Raw genomic sequence first — 21,171 nt, 5'->3', positions numbered from 1 at the left:
CTGTTAACCCAGAACTGAAATCATTCCTGAGGGCCACTCTTTAGACAGATTAGACAGGATTATAAAAATACACTTGAGGAATGTACTTTAGTTCAAACAGATATATGAGACCAAATGGGCAGCTCCTGTCCAAAAGCAGGATGAGAAGGCAGGGAGGGACAGGAACTGGTAGAATGGACACAGGGAACCTGGGGTAGAAGGGGGAGTGTGCTGTCACATTGTGGGGATTGCAACTAATGTCACAAAACAATATGTGTATAAATTTTTGTGTGAGAAATTAACTTGAGCTGTAAACTTTCACCTAAAGCGCAATTTTAAAATAAATAAACTAGTGCCAGGAGAAGAGCACGTCTTTTGGACACGGGCCCCTGTGCTGAGAAGCTCCTGGTCCAGGGGAAGACTGACGACAAGGACCTTCCTCCATAGCTGGCAGAGAAAGACTTCCCCCGGAGCTGACGCCCTGGATTTCAACTTCTACTAGACCGTGAGAGAATAAACTTCTGTTTAAGCCATCCACCTGTGATATTTCTGTTACGGCAGCACTAGATAACTAAGACACCAGGGATGCTGCTAAACGCCCTACCGTCACACACAGAACAGCCCCCACAACAAAGAATGGCTTAGCCCGGAATGTAGCTTGTGCCAAGGCTGAGAAGCCCGGCCTCGGAGAGCCGTGCACCTGTCCTGGGGTTGCCCGGGCCCCGTCAGACTGGAGCCTCTTTCAAATCTGCCCGAGGTCTCTGGGGCCACACAGCCAGCCTGATGTCAGGCTGCCAACTTGGAGGAGGCATTTTTCCACACTCCATGGAACACCAAGGTCAAGAATAACACATTGAATTCAATTCATACAGGCAGAAAGCTGGGGCTGAGGCTGCGGAGAATGGGGAGTCGGTGTGTAAGGGTACAAGGTTTCTGTCTGGGGTGCTGAAAAATCTCCGGAGATAGACAGCAGTGATGATGGTGCTGTGAATGCAGTTAGCGCCACTGAATTGCACACTTAAAAAGGGTTAAAAGGACAAATTTCATGTTACGTGTATCTTGCCACAATAAAGACAAATTTGTTTGGGAACCCAAGGAAATATAAGAGGCATGTGTCCCTGAGCCACTTCTACAGGGAGAGCTCATTTCAGGCTCCGGGGAGGTACCGGTGTCTGTGCCCCACCTCCTGAGCCCCAGGGGAGTGCACGACGGCCAGGCTGGGCCGGGGAGGCCTCCCTGCCTTGGCCTCTGTGGCTTCCTTTGCTCTGTGCCTGTGTCTGAAGTGGGAGGCTGGGAAGGGGCTAGCCTGGTACAGCAAGGCAGCGGGCTCCAGGCCAATGGAATAGCATGTGCAGAGTCCACAGGGAGGGAGGCCAGCTGCTCCCATGTAGCCACTGGAGGGACTGTGGAGGAGGATCCTGCTGGGGCCAGAGTCTGCCCTGAGGGACAGGGGCCATGGAAGGGTTAGAGACAGGGGAGGTGCCCTCAATTTTCAGTTTCAGAAGTCACCAGCCATAGGCAGAGAATTGTTAGAGAAGGCCCCTTGTGGGGGAGTGATCAGGACTTGGGCCCATTGGGGGATGGCCGTGGATGGGAGGAAGGGCAGAATTTTCAGGGCTGGGGGGCTTCTCCCTGGCTGGGGCCAGACTAATCACTGCACGGCAAGCCTGCTGGGTATTGGGGGCCATGGGGGTACCGTGTCCTTCAGGACCCCCTCCCTTTCTGCCTCTGGTCCTGTGGCTTGGCCATGGGATGCCCATCCTAACCTGCACCATGAGCTTGGTCGGGAAGTCTGGGGTGACAGAGACCCCCTGGAGAACCTACCCCATCCTCCTGGAGGGATCTTGTGCTTAGTGGAACCACCCTGCAGGCTAAAAGCACCCACAGGAAAGTTCACACAGAGCTGGAGCTCGGGAAGGAGCACCCAGGACCCCTCCTGCTAGATGGGGGGCACCCTCTGATGCTCTTGGTCTCCATGCAACAAGCATGCCCACACTCCACATCTGGGCCTTCAGGCATGAAACCCACTGTGGCATTGCTATGACCTCAGCTGAGGGTCCTCATGTCCCTTCTGGGGTCCAGATGCATGGCAGGCTATCCTCTGCCCATGTCCACTGAAGCAGGCCTGGTGCAGGGGGCAGGGAAGGACCCAGGCTGGGACACTGCCACAGCCTCTTCCGGTGCCAAGTAGTTCCCCTTTTCTGTCACTCAGGGGGAAGTATCACCTTATGGCCCAAACCTGGGCCAACACTGGGTGTGGTGAGGGTGGAGGGTGCTGTGCAGGCCCCCAGACCTTGCATTCCATGGGTGGACCTAGCTGAAGGTGCCTGGCCCACGAAGTGCCTCAGGGCACACCCGGGAGGCCCAGGCAGACACCTTTCCAGGGACAGTCATCTCCAGGCGAGGAGAGCAGCTGTGTCTTGAAGCCCAAGCTGGGACACCTGCACAGCACCAGGCTGCTGGTCCAAGGCGCTGAACTGGGTCACAGGCTGCTCTGCAGGGCTGTCTGGAGCTCCAGCCCTTAGTTTGTTCAAAGCTGGTGCCTGTGGAGAGGGGGCAAGGCCCAGCTCTCTGCCCTACTCCTGGAACCTACCCAATCTGTTCCTGTGCAGGTGGATCCCCCTTCAGCCTCAGCCCGGGCATGCACTGGGACCACCCTCCTGGCAGATCACCCCACTGTCCCAGTGAACCTGGCGCTGGCTGAGCCTTCCTATCGAGGCTCCCTATCTGCTCCCACCTGTCACCTTGTCTGGGTCCCCTCGGGCCCGAGCCAAACGCAATCACACACTGGGCCCTCAGGTCTCCCAGCCCACCCCCCAGACCCCCATCTGAGAGACCCCTGGGGACTCCAGAAAGGGCCTTTGCTCGGCGCTCGACGGGCGCCCTCTGCTGGCTGTTGACGGAAGTGCAGCCTAGTGTGCCGGGTACCTTTACTGGAGACCTGGGTTCAGATCCCAGGCTCAGAGGAGGGGACAGCGCTTTTGTAAACACGGGAGTGGGGCTGCCACGGACCCCTTCCTGCCCAGGGGCTGCCTGAGACGCGGTAGCAGAGGAGGGTCCCCCCTCTCCTCTGACGTGGCAGTAGCAGCTTCAGGTTGTGGCTACACCCCCCCCGCCCCAGGTCAGACCCAGAAGCCAGGACCCCGTCCATGTCTGGGGGCCTCCTGTCTACTGGCCTCCCTGGGACTGGGGGGACGAGGGATCCCGGGTTGGGAAGGAGAGGAGAAAGCACCCGCTCCAGGCCTATGTCCATGTCACCGGCGGTCCTGGGCCGGAGATGGGGCCCAAGGGGGTGCCTGTTTGGGGCAGGTGCCAGGCCAGAGGCCCGTCTCCGTTCTGGCAGCCCCTTAGATGAAGGTGGAGTCTAGGGGTCCGGCCTCCTGCTGGCTGTGGGCTCGAGCCTCGAACAGCTGCTTGATGAGAGCCGATTTCTCCTGCTCCAGTTGCGTGATACGCTCGCTCTTGTCCGTCACCTCCTGGTGGGCAGTGGTGGGGGTCAGGGCCAGCCAGACCCTGGCCCCACTCCGCCCCCTCCCCATGCCTCACCTTAGTGAGGAGCCGGTTCTGCTCCTTCAACATTAGGATGGTCTGCCGAAGCCAGGCTGGGGCTGAGGTCGAGGCAGGGGCCAGGGCGGAGGGGCCCGGGGGCCCTGAGGACAACCAGGGAAAAGCCTGTGGGAGGGCATGGTCAAGTGGGCCTGGCATTGCCCTGCACAGCATACGGGACAGAGTGAGGGGCACGGGGGCGGGGGCACTCACCCTACGTGGGGGAGGGCACTCACCCTGTTGGGGTGTTCTGGGGGGGCACTCCCTTTCCCAGCACAGGCTGCAGCCAGCAGCTCCCCGAGGCACCGGGCCACCTCCTGTACCTTGGGCAGCAGCTGCCCCAGAGAGCGGGGGCTTCCCTCAGCCCCCAAGTCCTGGAAGGAAAGTGGGGCTGGTGGCCACAGACCAGGGCCAGCTAGGGGTCCCACAGGTGGCACTCCTGTCCCCCATAGTTGCTGCTCAGAGCCTAGAGGGAGTCCAGTGGTGCTGGTGCTGAGGAGGTCAGCCCCAGGCCTCCTTATATGGGGTGGGGCTGGGGAGGGAGTCATAATGCTGGTAGGGGGGTCCCAGCACCCTGGTGGGAGGTTCAGCCACTGTGCCCTGGAATGGGAGCAGCCATGACTCCCAGGGGTGCCTGGGCTGGGGGTGGTTCCTGTGTGTATATACGTGTGCATACACATGTGTGGTGAGGTCTTGGTCGCCCGCTGCGGAGGCATCACTCACGGTGCCAGCTCTGCTCTGGCCCAGGCGGCGTTGGCGCTCCTGGACGCGCTGCAGCTGCTGCTGGTACCAGTCCCGGCCCCGTGCCATCATCTCCAGGCCCTGCAGCAGCACCTCCTTCTCCTGCTCCAGCTCCCTCAGCTGCTTCAGCTGCAACATGCGTGTGCATGCAGGCATGCAAATACCTCAAGCATGTGTGCAAGTAAGCACACACATATGCACAAAGGGCCCAAGGCTTGAATGGAGCCATGGGTTCACACAGAGGCATGTGTGCAGGTTCAATCACACACAGGTGTGCACAGCAACAACACATATCTGCAAACACACCTGTACAAGTGTGCACCCTGCATGCCCCGTTCCTCCTCCTGTGTGAAGGAGTCCCAGCCCTTCTCAACCCCTCTGCTCAGGAAGAGGGGAGTGACTGATTGGAGCTCAGTGCTCCTGTCTTCAGGAACGTGCCTATCTGAGGCAAGCACACAGTGGGTGAGCGGATCTAACCTGGCAGAGAGGCGCTAGGGAAGTGGGCTTGGGCAGAGCAATTCTGAGGAGAGGCCCAAACCCACCAAACCACACATCTAAGCTTCCTTCTCCCTAAAGGACAGCCTGATCTGCTGCCTGGCCCCAGCCCCATGCCTCAGATGGGTTCAAGCTGGGGAGAGAGATGTTTAGACCATCTGGTGACCAGCGTTCTCACCACCAAAACCCAAACTCGTTGCCCTTGAGTCAATTCCAACTCACAGCAACCCTGGAGGAACAGAGAACTGCCCCCTAGTTTCCAAGGAGCACCTGGTGGATTCTAACTGCCAGCCTTCTGGGTAGCAGCCGTAGCACTTATCTACTACGCCACCAGGGTTTCAGCAAAACCCAGGCCAAGCAGTGGCCCAGGAGACCCTAGCCTGTGGTGCTGGGTCTAGTTCCAGGCAAGGAGAGCCCCACAGACCCCCACTCACTAGGTCGCAGTCCACGCCATTGGTGATGGTGTGTCTCCGATGTTCCCCTCGGACACGTGAGGCCCGCCGGGTGTCCCCCGTGTCCACCTCCATGGCCCTGCAGGCCCCTGCACCTGCACAGAGAGGTGTGGGCCTGGATCACTCTGGACCTCCCTGTTCACACACAGCCCCCGCCTGGCTTCCCGCTCCATCCTGAGCTGCCCAACCACCCCTGGCAATGCAGGCTCACTCGGGGTGTCAAAGCCCAGCAAAGGTGGGTGCCCAGGCCTGTGGGGCTCTGAAAACAACCACATACCCTGTGGGCTCCTCCCCTACCCCAGCTCCAGCTGAGCCTCATCTCAGGTCCCAGTCTAGCCTGGCCCACATCCCACCTCTGTGCCTGGCTAATGTTTGGTCCCCAGTCGATCCTCACCAGATATACACCGGCTGTGCTTCTAACACCAGGGGTGGGAGGGTACGTGTTTGCTTATCCCACACACACACCAGCCCAGAGGGCAGGAGGCTTCGCCTGGCTGGTTTCTGCACCCCCTTTGTCCACACCGTGCAGGCAACCCCACAGGGGCTGCTCAGCTGCTGGGTAAGGGAGGAAGAGGGGCCTCTGGTCTTTTCTGCACCCCCTCCCCTCATCTGCACGGGACCTTCAAAGGACTACAGGCTCAGATGTCCGTGGAGTGTGGGGTGGGGGTGATGGAGGCCTAACCTCTTCAAGGAAGGCAACTGCAATGTAGTTAGCTCCAAGCGCAAATGGAACTGCATACAGCAGGTAAGCAGGGGTTCCCCTAGCACATGCTCGGGGCATTCACATCACACCTAACCAGTCTGCAGCAACCTGCACCTGTGGGGCCCCAGGTAGCCTGGGGTGTACACCAAGCCCCCAAGTGGGGAGGAGGAAGAAGGGCCTGGATCTGAGTTGGGGCATGGGATGCTGCGTGTGGGTGGGGACTTTCTGTTCCTGGAGAGCTGGGGGCCTTGGAGTTCCAGATTTGGCAACCAAGAGCCACCTCTGCCCCACCTAATATGTCCTGCCCTTCCTCTGGGCTTCTGTTGGCCTGAGGCCTGCAGGGTACCCACTGTGAGTGTGCCCCCTGGTGGGTGCAGGTCGTGTGCATGGTACTTAGAGCAGTGCAGTGACTGAGCTGCACAGGGCACCAGGGCCTCCAAACTCCCAGTCCTTCTGTTGCCTGAGATGCCTCGGCTGATTTCAAACTGTGTGTAGCCACAAGGATGGCACCAGCCCCCAGAAGCCCCCATGGGGACAGAGAGGGAAGTCTTGGTGGTGAGGAGCATGGGAAGTCTGGATGGAGGAGCCCCCAAGAAGCAGTTGGAGAGATGGCACCCCTAGTCTGGGGACGGGGGTGCTAACTCAGTACACATAACCAGAGGAGGCCTGTGGTCAATGCTGGGGACTGGAATCATGGTGGAGGTGGGTGGAAAGATCCAGGGAGGCTGGCTGAACTGGTGGGCAGGACTGAAAGGACTGGCAGCTGCCGCTGCTGGAAGGCCTGCATCTGGGGGGCATTGGAGCGGGCTGTATGGGCCTTCCAGGCACATGAACAGGCTGGATGGGCTGAGAGCCGAGCTCCACCCCCATCCATAATGTAGTTCCTGTTCCCAGGGCAGGTGCCCCGGGTGGGGGGTGGGGGGCAAACAGGGGGCCATTCAGCTGTCTTCTGTTGTCCCTGACAACTGGACCGGAAGCCAGCTAGGAGCCTGCCCAGGGGCTGCGGTCTGTCCCTGCCTGGCTTCAGCCGCAGGGGGGTTTCACAGAGCCGCCTGTGCCAGCCCTCACTGGAGTCCCACCTGCCCCCTTGCTCTCTCCTGGAACCAGGGCCAGGTCCTCCTGGACCTGGTCCAGTGGCTCCTCCCAGCCCTGGCCTCCCTGAGCTGTCAAACTGAGAGGGACTCACGGTCTGGGGCCTCTCACCTGCACCACAGGGGACTGCCTCCACCCGAGCAGCCACAGCGATGAGGAGAGGGCCCAGGGGTTCCCAGCTGTGGGCAGGCACCCCGGTGGGAGCCCTCCTTCACAGCAGGCAGGTGTGCCAAGTGCCCAGCTCAGGCACCCAGTGGGCTCCTGGGACGATCTGCAGAGCCACCCACCCACCCTGGTGGCCTCACGATGTGGCAGGGGAGGGGCTGGTGTTGCTTCCTTTGGGTGCCCACGGTCAGGTTCCTGAGGGCACCCTGGGGAGTCCTCTTTCCCTCTAGGCCCGCCTAGGCGCGCTCCAGGCTCAGGCGCCGGCGACGAAAAGCTGCCCCCCGGACACCCCATGGAAAACGTACAGGCAGCAGCTCCTGACAGGGCCGAGGGGCACCGAGGCCGAGCGGGGGCAGCCCGCACTCACCAGAGTCCACGCTCGGGCTCCGCTCAGGCTCCGCGGGCCCCAGGGCCGCCTCGCGCGGGCCGCACAGTCTCTCCAGGCTCCGGGCCGCGCAGCAGGGGCCGGACGGAGGCGGGCGCGCCCCCGGGAGCAGGGCCTTCTTCTCGAGGACCGTGCGCGGTTCGTCTGCCGGGGCGAAGAGCAGGCGCTGCTGCGGCAGCAGTTTTTCTGCGGGCCTCGCTCCTGGGCCGCCCGCCTGGGCCGGGGCGCGCGCCGGGCCCCGCGGGCCGCTCTCGGCGCTCAGCAGCGAGAAGCGCAGACCCGCCACGAAGCGCTCGAAGGTCAGGTAGCCGCTGGCCGGGGCCGCCTGCCGCAGGCCCTCAAGCACACCGTGGGGCAGCTCGCGCGCGTCGGCCCCCTGCCACCGCGACTCGATCTCGCACAGGTGCACGTAGCCGCGCCGCCGGTCGTCCAGGATGTCGAAGAGGGTGCGCAGGCTCTGCAGAAAGGCGCGCGGCAGCCCCTCGGTGCCCAGGCCCGGCGCGGGCGCGGCGGAGGGCAGCACGCGGCCCCGCTCGGCCATCGCGGCCGCGGCCATGGGCGCTCTCGCTCGCGGCCCGGGGTCTGTCCCCGAGTCCCCCGGGCGGTCTGATCCGGGGTCTATCCTGAAGTCTGTCCCAACGTCTGTTCCGGGATCCGTTGGGCGTTCGTCCTCGCGTCCTCCCCGGGACCTGGCCAGGGGTCCGTCTCGGGGCCGTCCTAGCCCCTAGCTCAGAGCGCGTCCGGGCGGCGAGGAGGCGGCGAGGCCGGGCCCGGCGCGCGCAGCTCCCCCGACAATAGCTGCTACTTTTTGAATGGGGCCCGCCTCACCGCGTCATCTCTCATTAGCATTTGCGGCAGCCATTGGCCGATGCTGGCCCATCGCCTCCCTGATTGGCTGAGAGGCAGCCAGCCCGGGTTTGATTTTTCCTGCCCAGGAGCCGGCGCCCCGCGCGCTCCCTCCGCTGCTTGGCCAGTGCGCCTCGCGGTGCAGCTGGCGGGGTGCTGGGAGGGTGCGACGGGCCCCTGGGCGTGCCGGGCCGAGACCCCCTTTTTCTGACCCCCTCCCAGGACGGCCGGGGTGGGGCACAGAAAGCTGAGAGTGGACCTCCCCGCTAGTCTCCCGCCCGCCGGCCACCAGCTCTCGCGGGAAGGCTGCAGCCCTTTCTCCCGCCCAGCCGCGGTTGGCCGCCCAGGCCACCTCTCAGAGGGGCCGGGCCTGGCACCTTGGAGAAAATCTGTCCCCAGGTGGCCTCGTGGGATAAGGGTAGGGACACACCCCTCCAGGGACCCTACTTTTCCTCTGTAACTCCCCCTGCCTTCTTCCCTGAAGGTCCTCTGGCCAAGGGCTGCATCTGGGGCCCCCTTCTTCTTTGCCAGGAGGGTCCCAAGGGGACCTGGGGCTCCAGCCAGCTGGGCGCTTCCTCTCACACAGAGGCCTCTCTGTCCCCACCGCTGCCAGCTCCTCCCCCGCCCCCTGGGATAGTCTGGCCTTTCCTGCCGGCTGTAGGACAAAGCCACTTTCTCCTCTGTCCCTAGATCCCCATCTGATGACAGGCCTCCCCAGAGTTCTGAGTGCCACTGCTCTGGCCCCTTCCTCTGGCTGGACAAACTCGGCAGCCATCCTGCTGGCTCCCATGGCCTCCTCACAGGTCGGCCTGGGCAGCTGCTGAGCTTCTAGCCAGACCTGGTCACCCTGGCTGGCGAGTCTGGAAGAGAGGCCCTGCTTTCTACAGTCTGGCTCTGGGAGCCATCTCAGGGCCAGTGACCCGCCCCAGCAGGACCCCCTCGAAGCCAGCAAGCTGAATGCCTGCCTCCACCCTTGTCCATATTCCAGGACTCTCCCTGCCCCCATCCCTACCCCCAGAGTCTCTCCAGACTGCCCCCCGCCCTGAGCCTTGACCACGAGCTATCTGCAGCTTCTACTTTCTAAGCAGTGTCTTCAAGGCTAAATCAGAAATAGTCACTAAACTTTCTCTGGACAGGCCCCAGCACGAAAGTCCACTGCAGCCCTCGAGGTGGCCTCCCTCCAACCCCCCTCACTAATCCTCCACCAACCTGCCTACCTGGAGCATTATGCCCTGAGTCTCCGTGGCCCCTGGTGTCTGTATCTCAGGCAGTGGGGGCAGCTGCTCTGTCCAGGGGGTGGCCTGGGTCCACTTCTCCTTTGGGGTTCCTCCCTCAAAGTCAGGGCCCCCACGTACCAAGGAATTTGGGGAGGCTGTGGGAGGGGTGCCCGACTGAGCCTGTCCATCCCTGGCCTCCCCTTCAGTGGGGGCCAGGATGCATTCGAGAGGTTTGTTCTGCAGCCTCATCCTGGCCCTGCCCTGTTTTCAGCACCAGCCCCAGTCTTTAGGGCCCTGGGCCACCTCCTCTCTGGGCCCTTGAAGGTGGCAGCTCTGCTGCACCACCCTTATCCTCTGCCCAGGCTGACAGCTTTGCAGCCTATCACACCCCCAAGAAGTCTGGTTAGACCCTCAACCTTCAAAGCACTGGCTTTTCTCCTGGCTGACATGGCGATCTCCCCGAGTCTCCATGCTCCATGGCCTGGCCTATGGTGGGTGTTCGTTGGATGGCCGGCACATGGGAGCCTCATCCTGGAGGGTAACAGCAGCAATGCCCTCTCCAAGTGGGAAACCCTGCCAGGCAGAGGCCTGCGGGGTCGGGGGACTGGGAGGGAGACGAGTGTGGGCGCTGAGGCCAGTGGCCAATAGCAAGTGATGCTGCTGCTGCTGCTGCTCAGGACAGCAGGACCAGCAGCGCCCGGGCCGGAGCCCACCACACACAGCAAATACAACTTCTCGAGCATCCGGAGTCCCTGAGGGGTGACCCCACTGGGACGGAGGGAGGCTAGCCCTGCCTGAGGGGGTTCAGAGACTCCAGTCCCCTGCTGGCTCTTGGCCCTTTGGCTGGCCCACAGCCAGATCCCAGAGCAGCGTACAGAAGAAGCTGGACTGGAGCATGACCTGTACTGAGCTGCAACCGCTTCCTCCTTCCACCCCCCTTCCCAGCGGCCTGGCACTTACCCACCCCTTCAGCTTCCACCTTGGCTGCCACCCAGACCAGGTGGGTTCCCTTGCAGCCCCTGGGCTTCTCTTTGAAGCTCCCACCTGGTTGTAAGGATGCTCTTCTCATTGTCCCAAGGCTGCAGCAACTTGGGGAGAGGTGGGGTGGGGCCAGTCAGCCCCTGCTGTGCCCCAGCACTGGGTCCCCACCACCTTCCCAGGGTTCTCTGGTGTCCACTCCCTGAGGACAGTCAATGAGCCCGTTCTGAGCCCAAATGGCTGTTCACCTGAACCCCTCGGAGGAGGCCCGAGGACAAAAGGAAGATGACCCCGTAGCTACAGACCTGCTGTCAGCAGGTGGCACTCCCACCTGCCTGCCCAAGTGGGTCAGCTCAGCTTCTCCTGCCCCTCAGGCACCCCGGCTCACCAACCCCAATTTTCCAAACCCTGCCAAGTTCAGCCCCACTTTGAGGCTTGCCTCTGGGGCCACCCTGACCCTGATGGGTCCAGAGTTCACGTCTTGATCCCAGCCTTCAAGGGTACAGGTGGCATCCCTGCTGCTCAGCCCTGCAGGGCGATAAGGTTCTCATGGACTCTGGCCTGGGCGTGGAGACCTGGCTCCCTACCTCCTATCTACTCTCCACTTGCATGCTTTCCCCAAACTACCCTGCAGCCTACACAGGCTGGTGGTGCCGAGCAGACACTCACTCACTCACTCACTGATTCAGTGAGCACTCCCTGGACACCTGCTATGGCCTTCGCTGTGCTGGGCTCAGAACCAGCACTCATTTGCTCAGTCCACAACATTTGCTGAGTGCCTGCTGTGTGCTGGCCATTGAGCTAAGGTGATGGGGGCAGAGCAGTGAGCCAAGCAAAATCCTGCCTCTGTGGCACAAAGGAAGGAAGGGACAGAGAAGCACTGGAGGGTGTCTCTGAGATAATGTGACCTGGGAAGTTCTCCCAAAGGGGGTTAAACGAGAGCAGAAACCTGAGCAAAATGACACCCTGAGTCGTGTGGGGTCTCACTGAGGAACTGTGTTCAGGCAAGGGAACAGGCAAGTGCAAAGGCCCTGTGGCAGGCCCCAGGCTATCCTCAGGTCCACAGAAGGTATCATGGGCCCAGGCAGGCTGTGATGGTCAGTTACCTAATCCAATAGAGGGGGCTGTAGAGGGGGTCCAGAACCCTGGCGGCACAGTAGTTAAGAACTCAGCTGCTAACCCAAAGGTTGGCAGTTCGAATCCACCAGCAGCTCCTTGGAAACCCTATGGGGCAGTTCTAGTCTGTCCTATAGGGTCGCTGAGTCAGAATCCACTCAATCGCATTGGGTTAAAGGGGGTCCATGTGGGCCAGAACTCGCCTGTAGGGAGACACAATTGCATTAATGGGGGGAGGGAGGAGGAGGCCTGGGGGAAGACCTTACTTTATTTCCTGTCCTAAAGTGTCGTCTGAATTTTTTTAAAACCATGTATACGTACAGAAGGAGCCCTAGTGGCACAGTGGTTAAGGCACTCAGCTGCTAACCAAAAGGTCGGAGTGGTTTAAAACCACCAGCAGGTCTGTGGGAGAAAGATGTGGCCGTCTGCTTCCGTAAAGATTTACAGCCTTAGTTAGAAACCCTATGGGTTAGCTATGAGTCGGAATCTACTGGATGGCAGTGGATTTTGGTTTCGGGTATGTACGCTAAGACCTGTGAAAACCAGAACCTGTGTAAGGCCGAAACCTGGCAGAGGAGGAAAGCTCAAATGTTTCTCACCAAAGGCGTGACAGAAGTCGTAACACTGCACCCTATCAGAAACGGAAAACTCGCAAGACCCAGAAAAACAAGGCAGTTCTGTGGAACTCTGGTTCTCACAGGTGTCACTGTATGACTTTTAGAAATCCCCGGGTGGCACAAATGGTTGCGTGCTTGACTACCAGCCGAAAAGTTGGCTGTTAGAGCCCACACAGAGGTCCCCCAGAAGACAGGCCTGGTGATCTGTTTCTGAAAGGTGGCTGGAAGCCCTAGGCAGCAGCTCTACTGTGCACACGTGGGTGGCCATGGGAACTGACTCCGTGGCAACCATCAACATGTATTACTTTTAGACTTAAACCTAGATCATAAAAGAAAGTTTTGTTGCCAAGTGGCCAAAGCTTCCAGATTTTTCACGACCGAATTTATAAAAGGCAAAGAGTTTTAAAACCTGGTAGTTAAAATAACAAAGCAAGGCAGGAGGGTGCTGGAGCCCACCTAGCAACGGGATGGAGGAGGGGCAGGAAGGAGGGAGCCTCGGGGTGGTCTCTTCAGAGATGCCGGGACAGCCAGCCCTGCTGATGACGGTGGGGGATGCCGGGACAGCCAGCCCTGCTGATGACGGTGGGGGATGCCGGGACAGCCAGTCCTGCTGATGACGGTGGGGGATGCCCGGACAGCCAGCCCTGCTGATGACGGTGGGGGATGCCCGGGCAGCCAGCCCTGCTGATGACCTGGCCGATCTGCCCACAGTCACATCATAGCCCCGAGTCTGGCTTCTTTGGGCCCCCCTGGACAGCTGCCCCTACCCTCAAGAGATCTCAGCCGGGTTTCTTGGTAAAACGCAAACATGTCCACACCACCCCTAGGCTCAAACCTAGTTCAGGGACAGACCCAGGCCTGCTACCCGCCCAGGAGCCTCCAGCCTCCCCCCTGGGGTCCCAGAGTGTCCCCACAGCCGGGGACTGCGGGCAGGGAGTAGGCTGGATTAGGAATGAAGTCAGCTCTCACTCTCCTGGGGGCTGCCCCGACCCGGGACGCCCAGGTCCCTGTACCTCGGACATCCTTTCTCCCCAAGCGCACGGGTCCAGCTCCTCTGCCCACTTGGGACGGGAGCTACCCCTACGGTCCGCCTGAAGCTGTTGGAGCAGGCTGGAAACGGGGGTAGAGGGGGTGGGGGTGTAGGTGGGAAGACAGGGGCGCGGCTGGGGGAGGGGTGGAGTCGGAGCGGGAAGGGGGCAGAACGGGGGCGGGGCCGGGGCGGGGCCGGAGTGTGGCGGGAGCAGGGTCGGGGACGCGACAAGGGCGGGACCGGGACCGGGCGGGGCGCCCTGGGCCCGCCCCCCGCAGGGTCGGCACCGCCCACCAGGTCCCGTGACGCTGGTCTGGGTGCGGGTTAAGGGGGCCCACTCGGCCCGGCGACGCTGCGTTGGCGACATGGCTTCGGAGCAGGAGGTGCGCGCCCGGCTGCAGCGCGCCGGCCAGGAGCACCTTCTGCGCTTCTCCGCCGAGCTGGCGCCGGGGCCGCGCGCCGCGCTGTTGGCCGAGCTGGCGTCGCTGGAGCCCGGAGCGCTGCGGGAGCACTGCCAGCGCGCGGCCGCCGCCTGCGCGCGCGCCCCCGGCCCGCCGCCCGACCTCGGCGCGCGCCTGCGGCCGCTGCCTCCAGAACGCGTGGGCAGCGCAAGCCGCAGTGACCCCGACGTGCGGCGGCGCTGGGAGGACGAAGGTGGGCGGTTAGCCCCAGGCTGGGGGATGGGGGGCGAGGAAGTGGCGGAGGCTCGGTTTGTGGAAGTTTGTCTCGCTGCATTACTTTGTGAAGTCGCCTCCCTAGCACCCACGTGTGCCAGCCCGCGAGTGGGTGTGGTGCCTCCAAACGCAGCCACCCGGGCCACGTTCCCCTGGGGAGCTATGAGCATGCACACCTACGTGGCAGTCCCAGCCCCCAGGAACATCGACGGCGCACAGGCACCCTTTCACACCGCGCGCGGGCGCACTGCGCTTCTGGCCTCTTGGCCTGGCGGTGAGGCGGGTGCTCCAGGTGTTCACGGAAGGGAGCCTGGCCAGGGGCCGCCGCCATCCAGGCCCTTCCCAGACCTGCCCACGTGCCTGGGAAGGTCCGGATTGGGAGCCATCCCAGAAGGACGCCCTCAGCACCTCCTGAAGGGACAGGGAGAGGTCAGGTTGGGGCCCGGCCCTGGCCCAGATAAGATCAGAATGTTAGGTAGGGAGCTGTTCCTGAACTGGATATCAATCCGAGGCACAGGTGCTGTGAAGAGAAGGGGTGGCTGTGGGCCAGGCCCCAGGCCTCCCCTCATGGCACCCCCCATTCCTAGGTCTCCACCAGATCGCCCAGAACAAGGTGGCTGTCCTGCTGCTGGCTGGTGGGCAGGGCACGCGCCTGGGTGTGACCTACCCCAAGGGCATGTATCGTGTGGGACTGCCCAGCCAGAAGACCCTGTACCAGCTGCAGGCTGAGCGGATCCGGCGCATAGAGCAACTGGCTGGCAAGCGACACGGGACCCGCTGCACGGTGCCTTGGTGCGCCCTCCTTGTGCTGCCTCAGCCCATGCCCCTTGGGGCTCCAGCCCTGCCCCACACCACGACCTGAGTCCAAACCCCATGCACAACCCTGGAGAGAGTCCTGCACCCACCCAGATTGAGCCCTGAACCTGGCCACCTCGCACGGGCACTGTACCCCAATGCCAGCCCCAGCCCAGCCCTGTCTGCCTGCAGGCCTCCTGGGCTGATCCTTCGGCTCAGCCCTCACCTGCCCTGCAGGTACATCATGACGAGCGAGTTCACCCTGGGGCCCACGGCTGAGTTCTTCAAGAAACACGAGTTTTTCCACCTGGATCCCGCGAATGTGGTCATGTTTGAGCAGCGCATGCTACCCGCAGTGACCTTCGACGGCCAGGCTATCCTGGAGCGGAAAGACAAGGTTGCCATGGCCCCAGGTATGGCACAGGGACAGGGGAGGACAGGCAGTCTAGAAGGCAGAGCTCACACTGGGAGTCTGGAGGCCTGGGCCCAAGGCCTGATGCATGCTCTGGGAGGCTGTGTGGCTGTAGAGGGTCGTGTTCTCTCTGGGCCTTAATTTCCCTTAGTGAGCAGATGGCTGCAGGGCTTGTGGTAACTGTGGGCTGTCTCCCTCGTTTCTGGGGCCACAGCTGCCAGGCCCCACCTCTTCCCCTTTTGCAGATGGCAACGGGGGCCTGTACTGTGCCCTTGCGGACCATCAGGTCCTGGAGGACATGGAGCGCCGCGGAGTGCAGTTTGTGCATGTGTACTGTGTGGACAACATCCTGGTGCGGCTGGCCGACCCCCTATTCATTGGTTTCTGCGTGCTGCAGGGTGCGGACTGTGGTGCTAAGGTGAGCCGCGCCCCGCCCCCCCGCCCCACCAGCCCCCACCCCAGCCAGCCCTTTGAGCCCACCACCCGGTCCTGCCTGCAGGTGGTAGAGAAGGCATACCCCGAGGAGCCTGTGGGTGTGGTGTGCCAGGTCGACGGCGTACCCCAGGTGGTGGAGTACAGCGAGATCAGCCCAGAGACAGCGCGGCTGCGGGCGTCTGACGGGAGTCTGCTCTACAGGGCGGGCAACATCTGCAACCACTTCTTCACCCGAGGCTTCCTCCATGCTGTCATCCAGTGAGTGGCCAGGTGGCCGGGAGTCCAGCCAGCGCTGGCCAGGGTTGCTGGTGAGGCCAGACCTGGCCAAGTGCCTGGGCTGAGTGGATGCAGGGCTACTGGCTGGAGGCTGCCTGCTCTGGGAGGGTGGTGTAGGGGGAAGCCGGCTGGTGGCTTGGGTATAGAAGGATTCCTGAACTTGACAAGCCAGAGACGCTAAAGAACCACCGTGAGCTGGGCTGCCTTGCTTTGGTGTGGGCCATGCTGCCCACAGGCACCATCTCTACCCTCGTGCCTTGCCGATTTGCCTGGATTTTCGGTCCGGGGTGAGGGAAGGTGGCGTGGCCTGTCCTGCTGCTCTCCCCAGAGACCTGTGGTGCCCCCTGCTCCGCCAGGCACACTCCGAGAGGTGAGTCATCCTGGGCATGTCCTATCTGAACTGTATCGTTTTCTCCCCGTGTCCTTGTGTTTCTCCCTCCCTGGTACCTAGAGAATTTGAGCCTTTGCTGAAGCCTCACGTGGCTATTAAGAAGGTCCCTTATGTGGATGAGGAAGGGAACCTGGTGAAGCCGCTGAAACCCAACGGGATCAAGATGGAGAAGTTTGTGTTTGATGTGTTCCCATTTGCTAAGTTAGTAGAAAAAGTGTTTGTTCTCTTCCCTTCCCTTTGTTTTGAGGTGGGCTCTCAAGCTCTGTGAGGTGGGGTGGGGACTGGTACAGCTGAAGGGCCCTTTTCCATAGACGGCAAGACAGCACTATTGCCCCTGAGAGGAAGCAGCCTCCCAAGACAGGGGCTTGGGGAACACCTGAGGCAGTTGAGGTCCTTGAGGCTGTGGACTTTGGGGGTCCCCAGTGCCACCTCCTGCTCCCTCCAGCTGCCTCTTATCCAGGGGTAGGAGGTGGTCTCCAAGCCACGTTGCTGGGGTGGTGTTCAGGGTGTTGGATGCTCCTCTAGGGCCCGAGGACCAGGGTGTTGGGCTGGAGAGCTGGAAGGGAGCACCCTGCCTTCATGGTCAAGGCCCCCACCAGCCCTGGGGTCTCAGGAGCAAAGACTTGCTGGGGCCAGGGAGGCCACTCTGTAGGACTGGTGCAGTGCCCCGCCCCGCCCCACCCCTCAGAGCTCAGGGGAGCAGATCCCTCAGTCACAGCCCGAAGGACTAACCTCCTCCCCACAGGAATTTCGTTGCCTTTGAAGTGCTGCGGGAGGAGGAGTTTTCCCCCCTGAAGAATGCAGACCCCGCTGACAGGGACAGCCCCTCCACCGCTCGGAGGGCTCTGCTCACACAACACTACCGCTGGGCGCTGCAGTCGGGCGCCCGCTTCCTGGATGCCCATGGGGCCTTGCTCCCCACGTTGCCCGGGTGAGTGCGGCCCTGGGTATGGCCATGGGAGTCAGGGCCCACCCCCAGCCCAGGGCCCTGCTGGCTCTGCTGTGGGCCTAGCTGGAGAGGGGGTTTCTCTTGTGGCCCCAGTTGGCGTAGCCTCTGAGGCTGAATCCTTGGAGTCTGTGCAGGGCACCAGGGGAGGTGGGAGCTGAGCCCTCACTCCCTTGTTCACAAGCCTGGAAACCAAGACCACGGTGTGACGTTCAGAATACAGTGGGCAGTCCGCTTTTCAGAGCGGGCAGAGGAGGAGATATTGTTTCTACCTCTCTGTGTGTCTGTAATCACCATCTAAACCAAGCTGCCCTGGCTTTGTGAGAGATGCTTTTGGGGGGTGTTTTCGGGCCCAACTCGGACTTGGACTGGGGGCAGGTTGGCTCTGGGCGTTGGAGCCAGAGGAACAAAGAGGCTGAGAAAAGGCTGAGAAGTGGGATGCGCTGCTCAGCCCCTGGCAGGGCTACGTGGAGAGTGCTGGGCAGGGGGAGGGGGAGACCCTGTGGCCAGACCTGTTAGCAGCAGATGTTAATGAGTGACTCTCACCCAGGCTGCCCGGAAGTGAAGACCCTTTGGCCATCTGTGAGATTTCACCTCTAGTGTCTTATTCTGGAGAGGTGAGAGTGGCACCCCTTCCAGGCTTTTCTGGGTGAGAGCTGGGTGAGAGCATGGGGAGCTCAAGCACTGCCTCAGTTTACTAGCGGGAACAATGCGTTCTTAAGTTGAAGAGGACCTTCCAGGATGAAGGGGTTGGGTGAGGTGTTGAGAGACCCCTGAGGCCTTGTGGGGGCACAGGCAAGGAGGGTGAACCAGCTTGGGAGTCTGGTTTGAGCTGGCCAAGGGAAAGCCTTGCTGCGGGAGGGATGCTGGCCCTCTGCTGACCTCTGACCCTGGCTGGCCCCAGCACCTATCTGGGCAGTTCAGGCTGGGGCTTGCCTGGGGGCTGGAGCTTGGCTCACGTAGGCCTGAGTTCTCATCCTCTGGCCCTCCCTGGCTCCGGGTGGCATCTGGAGCCTGCTCCAGGGGCATGGCTCCTTGAGGGACGGGTGGGCATGATGGCTGAGAGGTGGCCCACTTGCTTGCAGGGTCTGGAGGAGTACCTGCGGGACAGGGCGTTCCAGTCCCCCCTCATCCTGGACGAGGCCCGGGCTCTGCTGCTACAGGAATCCTGACTCGCTCCCACCTGCCCACTCCAGGGCCCTCAGGGAGGACACGGCTCCCAGCAGGGCCTCTGGGCAGGCTCTCAGCATTTCCGGCCTGCGGGACTGAGGAGGAAACTTGTTTGCTCGCTCCGTGAGGGATGGCCTTTCCTGTTCTCAGCTCACAGACACAAGCTGAGGCAGGCTTTGAGGGCTGTGGCCGGCTGACATGTTCTTCTGCTGGGGGTCCATGGGGCAGAGGGACTCAGGACCTCAGCGAATGGGGCTGAGAGGCAGCAACTGGCTGGACCCGAGGAGGTGATGTTTTTTGCAGGAGACCAGGACTGACCCTTCCCCTTCCCCTGGACTCATGAGTGGACGTCACTTTGGCAGTGGTGCCGCCTTTGTGGTCTGGGCTGTAATGAAGCAACACCCCTCCTCAGGCCGACCACGGAGGTCCGCAGTGTGCGCTCCCAATCTCGGGAGGAGGAGGCCCTAGTCAGGGCCCTGGTGCTTTGTTGTGAACATACAGATGAGAAGACCACGTTTGGGTGACGTCTCTAAGGGGGCAGCCCCCTTCCTTCATGGCAGCTACGCCAGCCCGTGCCCTCCCTGGTGGCCACCCAAACCCACAACAGAACAGGACTGATGTCCCCATAGAGCCGAGAGAACTTGGCCTCTGAGGACACTGTGGCCCGAAGCCCCAGACCTGAGGACCACCCCATCTCCTCCCGTCTCCATGTCCGTGGAGGCCTTGCCCCCATGGTCTCATTGGTGTCAGGGTTTAGGCTGCTGGGTGTTGGCAGGCTTCCCCAGGACCAGTGGGACTAACACCTTGGGCAGGTCAGGCCAGAGGGCGTGGAGGATGCTGCATGATGGGGGTTGACCAGGCCAGAGGCACCATCCCTCACCTGGTTCTGGTCACTTTTGACAGATTTGGGGCTCATGCCCTTCTCCAGCTCTCTGGGGTGGGGACACAGCCCCTACATTTGGTGCTGGGCGGGCTGCAGGCCCTGACCCTTGGCTGTGCCCCTGCCTTTGCCGAGGTGGGGGAGCCCTGGGTTTGCTGCCCTCACCCTGCGCCTCTGGACCCCAGACAGGACAGTGCGCCTCCCTCTCCCCTGATGGGAGAGCAGCTCCTTCCATGCTGCCTGCTGCTGTGTCGCCTTGTCCCCTCTCAGCCCACCTCACAGGAGCTCTCGGGACCCACCTGGGGCTCCTCGTTGCCCTCAGTGTCCTCAGGGGAGTGGACAAAGCTGGACCCAGGTGAGACCTCACGGCCAGGTCGTGCTGTGCAATTGTTGGACCAGAGCCTGGACCACAACTGGGCTCTACAAACCTCACAAACCACGTGCCTTAGGACCCTTCTCTCAGTCCCTACAGTTCAGCAGAGGGCCTTGGGGGGGCAAGTGGGGAGGGGTCAGTGGGGCCAGGGTCCTGCTGTTGCTCACCACCACAACTGGAGCCAATATGCATCCTATTTGCATACAAGTGTAGTTAACTGAGCGCTCCTGAAACAGCTCATTTTTTAACTTTTTAATTAAAGCTTCACTTAAAGTTCAAGGACAGTACAGAGAGGTCCCCCAGTGGTTGCCTTACATGATTACAGTACAGTGCAAGCCAGTAACCTGACATTGGGATACTGTTGTCATTTTATCACAAGTATAGTGCCCACTGCAATTGAAACAGCTGTCCCACCAACGGGAAGATGGTTCTCCACCAACCCTTTTATCCACCCCGCGTCCCTAAGCTTTGTCAAACAATATGGAACAGCTCAGTTTTGAAAGATTGCTTAAAATCTTGATTTCCCACAAAAATTAGATCATTTAAAAATAAACAGGATGTCCTGTAATTGGTTCCTGCCCTGGTGAGTGCAGTTTTTGATCAGTATGGGGTCAGAGCAGGACCAGGTGTCCACAGCTCTGCATGGGGGCTGGATCTGCTGGGCCCCTTTGGGACCAGGTGTGCACACACTAAGGGTGAGAACACACTGGGCTACCTGTGGAGCTTTGGTGGGATTCCCCTCATGCTCCGTTTCAGCTCTTCTAGGGTCTTAGGGGCCTGAGACAACCAGTACGTCCAGAACCCTGGGGACAGACCCTGGAATCTACCCCTTTGATGAGCACAGAGACCCTCAGCTTAGTCTGGTAACACTTCCTCCTTAAGACAACCAGCAGCTATACAGGCAGGTGTTTGAGGGCAGGGCTGGGAATGCTAGCAGAGCCCTGTGTGGGAAGAGATGGGCTAGAAGAGAAAGGGGGCAGGAAAACAGAAGGATCTTTTCAGAATCTGATTTGGACGAGCCAAGGTGCTGAGCCGCGTAGACTAGGGAGCCCTCCAGACACTCAGGAATGCCATAGCTAGGATTGACGGCCAATGGGCAACATGGCCAGAAAGAACCAGGTGAAGGGGTTGGTTTCGGAGGAGGAGCCCTGGGGTGAGCTGAGCTTTCAGCCCTACAGAAGCTGCTTTAAGTTAAAAAAACAAACACCATGGCCATCAAGTTGATTCATAGCAACCCTATAAAACAGTAGAACTGCCCCAAGGAGCAGCTGGTGGATTCAAACTGCTGACCTTTTGGTTAGCAGCAGAACTCTTAACCACTGAGCAGTCAAGGTTTCATGCTGCTTTATTGGGCTTTGATTTTTCACTTAGGGTATCAAAAACTTAAAAGCGCAGAGAAAAACCAAAAATCATGTGGTGGCTGAGAGGTGGCCCACTTGCTGGTCGGCAGATAGGAT

At 61.0% G+C, this 21,171-nt stretch overlaps 2 protein-coding genes across 8 annotated transcripts; one reads left to right on the top strand and one right to left on the bottom strand.

Moving 5' to 3' along the window:
* Positions 1-1,039: 1,039 nt before the first annotated feature.
* SAPCD2 (suppressor APC domain containing 2) lies at positions 1,040-8,342 on the bottom strand. 4 transcript variants are annotated; one of them, XM_049896765.1, is made up of 6 exons: positions 7,541-8,342; positions 5,196-5,308; positions 4,249-4,395; positions 3,762-3,899; positions 3,526-3,651; positions 3,235-3,455 (listed from the first exon to the last, which is right to left on the bottom strand). In XM_049896765.1, exons 1-6 carry the CDS (start codon positions 8,112-8,114, stop codon positions 3,327-3,329), a joined length of 1,227 nt encoding a protein of 408 aa, XP_049752722.1. In that variant the 5' UTR covers positions 8,115-8,342; the 3' UTR covers positions 3,235-3,326. The 4 variants fall into 4 exon arrangements, with proteins under 4 accessions (XP_049752720.1, XP_049752721.1, XP_049752722.1 ...); XM_049896763.1 differs by having other exon boundaries at positions 1,040-3,651; XM_049896766.1 differs by lacking the exon at positions 3,526-3,651.
* Positions 8,343-13,659: 5,317 nt separating this feature from the next.
* UAP1L1 (UDP-N-acetylglucosamine pyrophosphorylase 1 like 1) lies at positions 13,660-20,298 on the top strand. 4 transcript variants are annotated; one of them, XM_049896527.1, is made up of 9 exons: positions 13,660-14,016; positions 14,624-14,828; positions 15,069-15,244; positions 15,489-15,661; positions 15,743-15,936; positions 16,406-16,546; positions 17,091-17,276; positions 17,842-17,908; positions 18,377-18,555. In XM_049896527.1, exons 1-9 carry the CDS (start codon positions 13,728-13,730, stop codon positions 18,461-18,463), a joined length of 1,518 nt encoding a protein of 505 aa, XP_049752484.1. In that variant the 5' UTR covers positions 13,660-13,727; the 3' UTR covers positions 18,464-18,555. The 4 variants fall into 4 exon arrangements, with proteins under 4 accessions (XP_049752484.1, XP_049752482.1, XP_049752481.1 ...); XM_049896524.1 differs by lacking the exon at positions 13,660-14,016 and adding an exon at positions 14,027-14,511; XM_049896525.1 differs by lacking the exon at positions 17,842-17,908 and having other exon boundaries at positions 18,377-20,298.
* The last annotated feature ends 873 nt before the right edge of the window (positions 20,299-21,171 follow it).

Source organism: Elephas maximus, chromosome 9 (genome assembly GCF_024166365.1).
Source record: "Elephas maximus indicus isolate mEleMax1 chromosome 9, mEleMax1 primary haplotype, whole genome shotgun sequence".
NCBI classification, from domain to species: domain Eukaryota; kingdom Metazoa; phylum Chordata; class Mammalia; order Proboscidea; family Elephantidae; genus Elephas; species Elephas maximus.
Note: the sequence above shows the minus strand (reverse complement) of the source record. Positions and strands in the feature narration are given on the sequence as shown.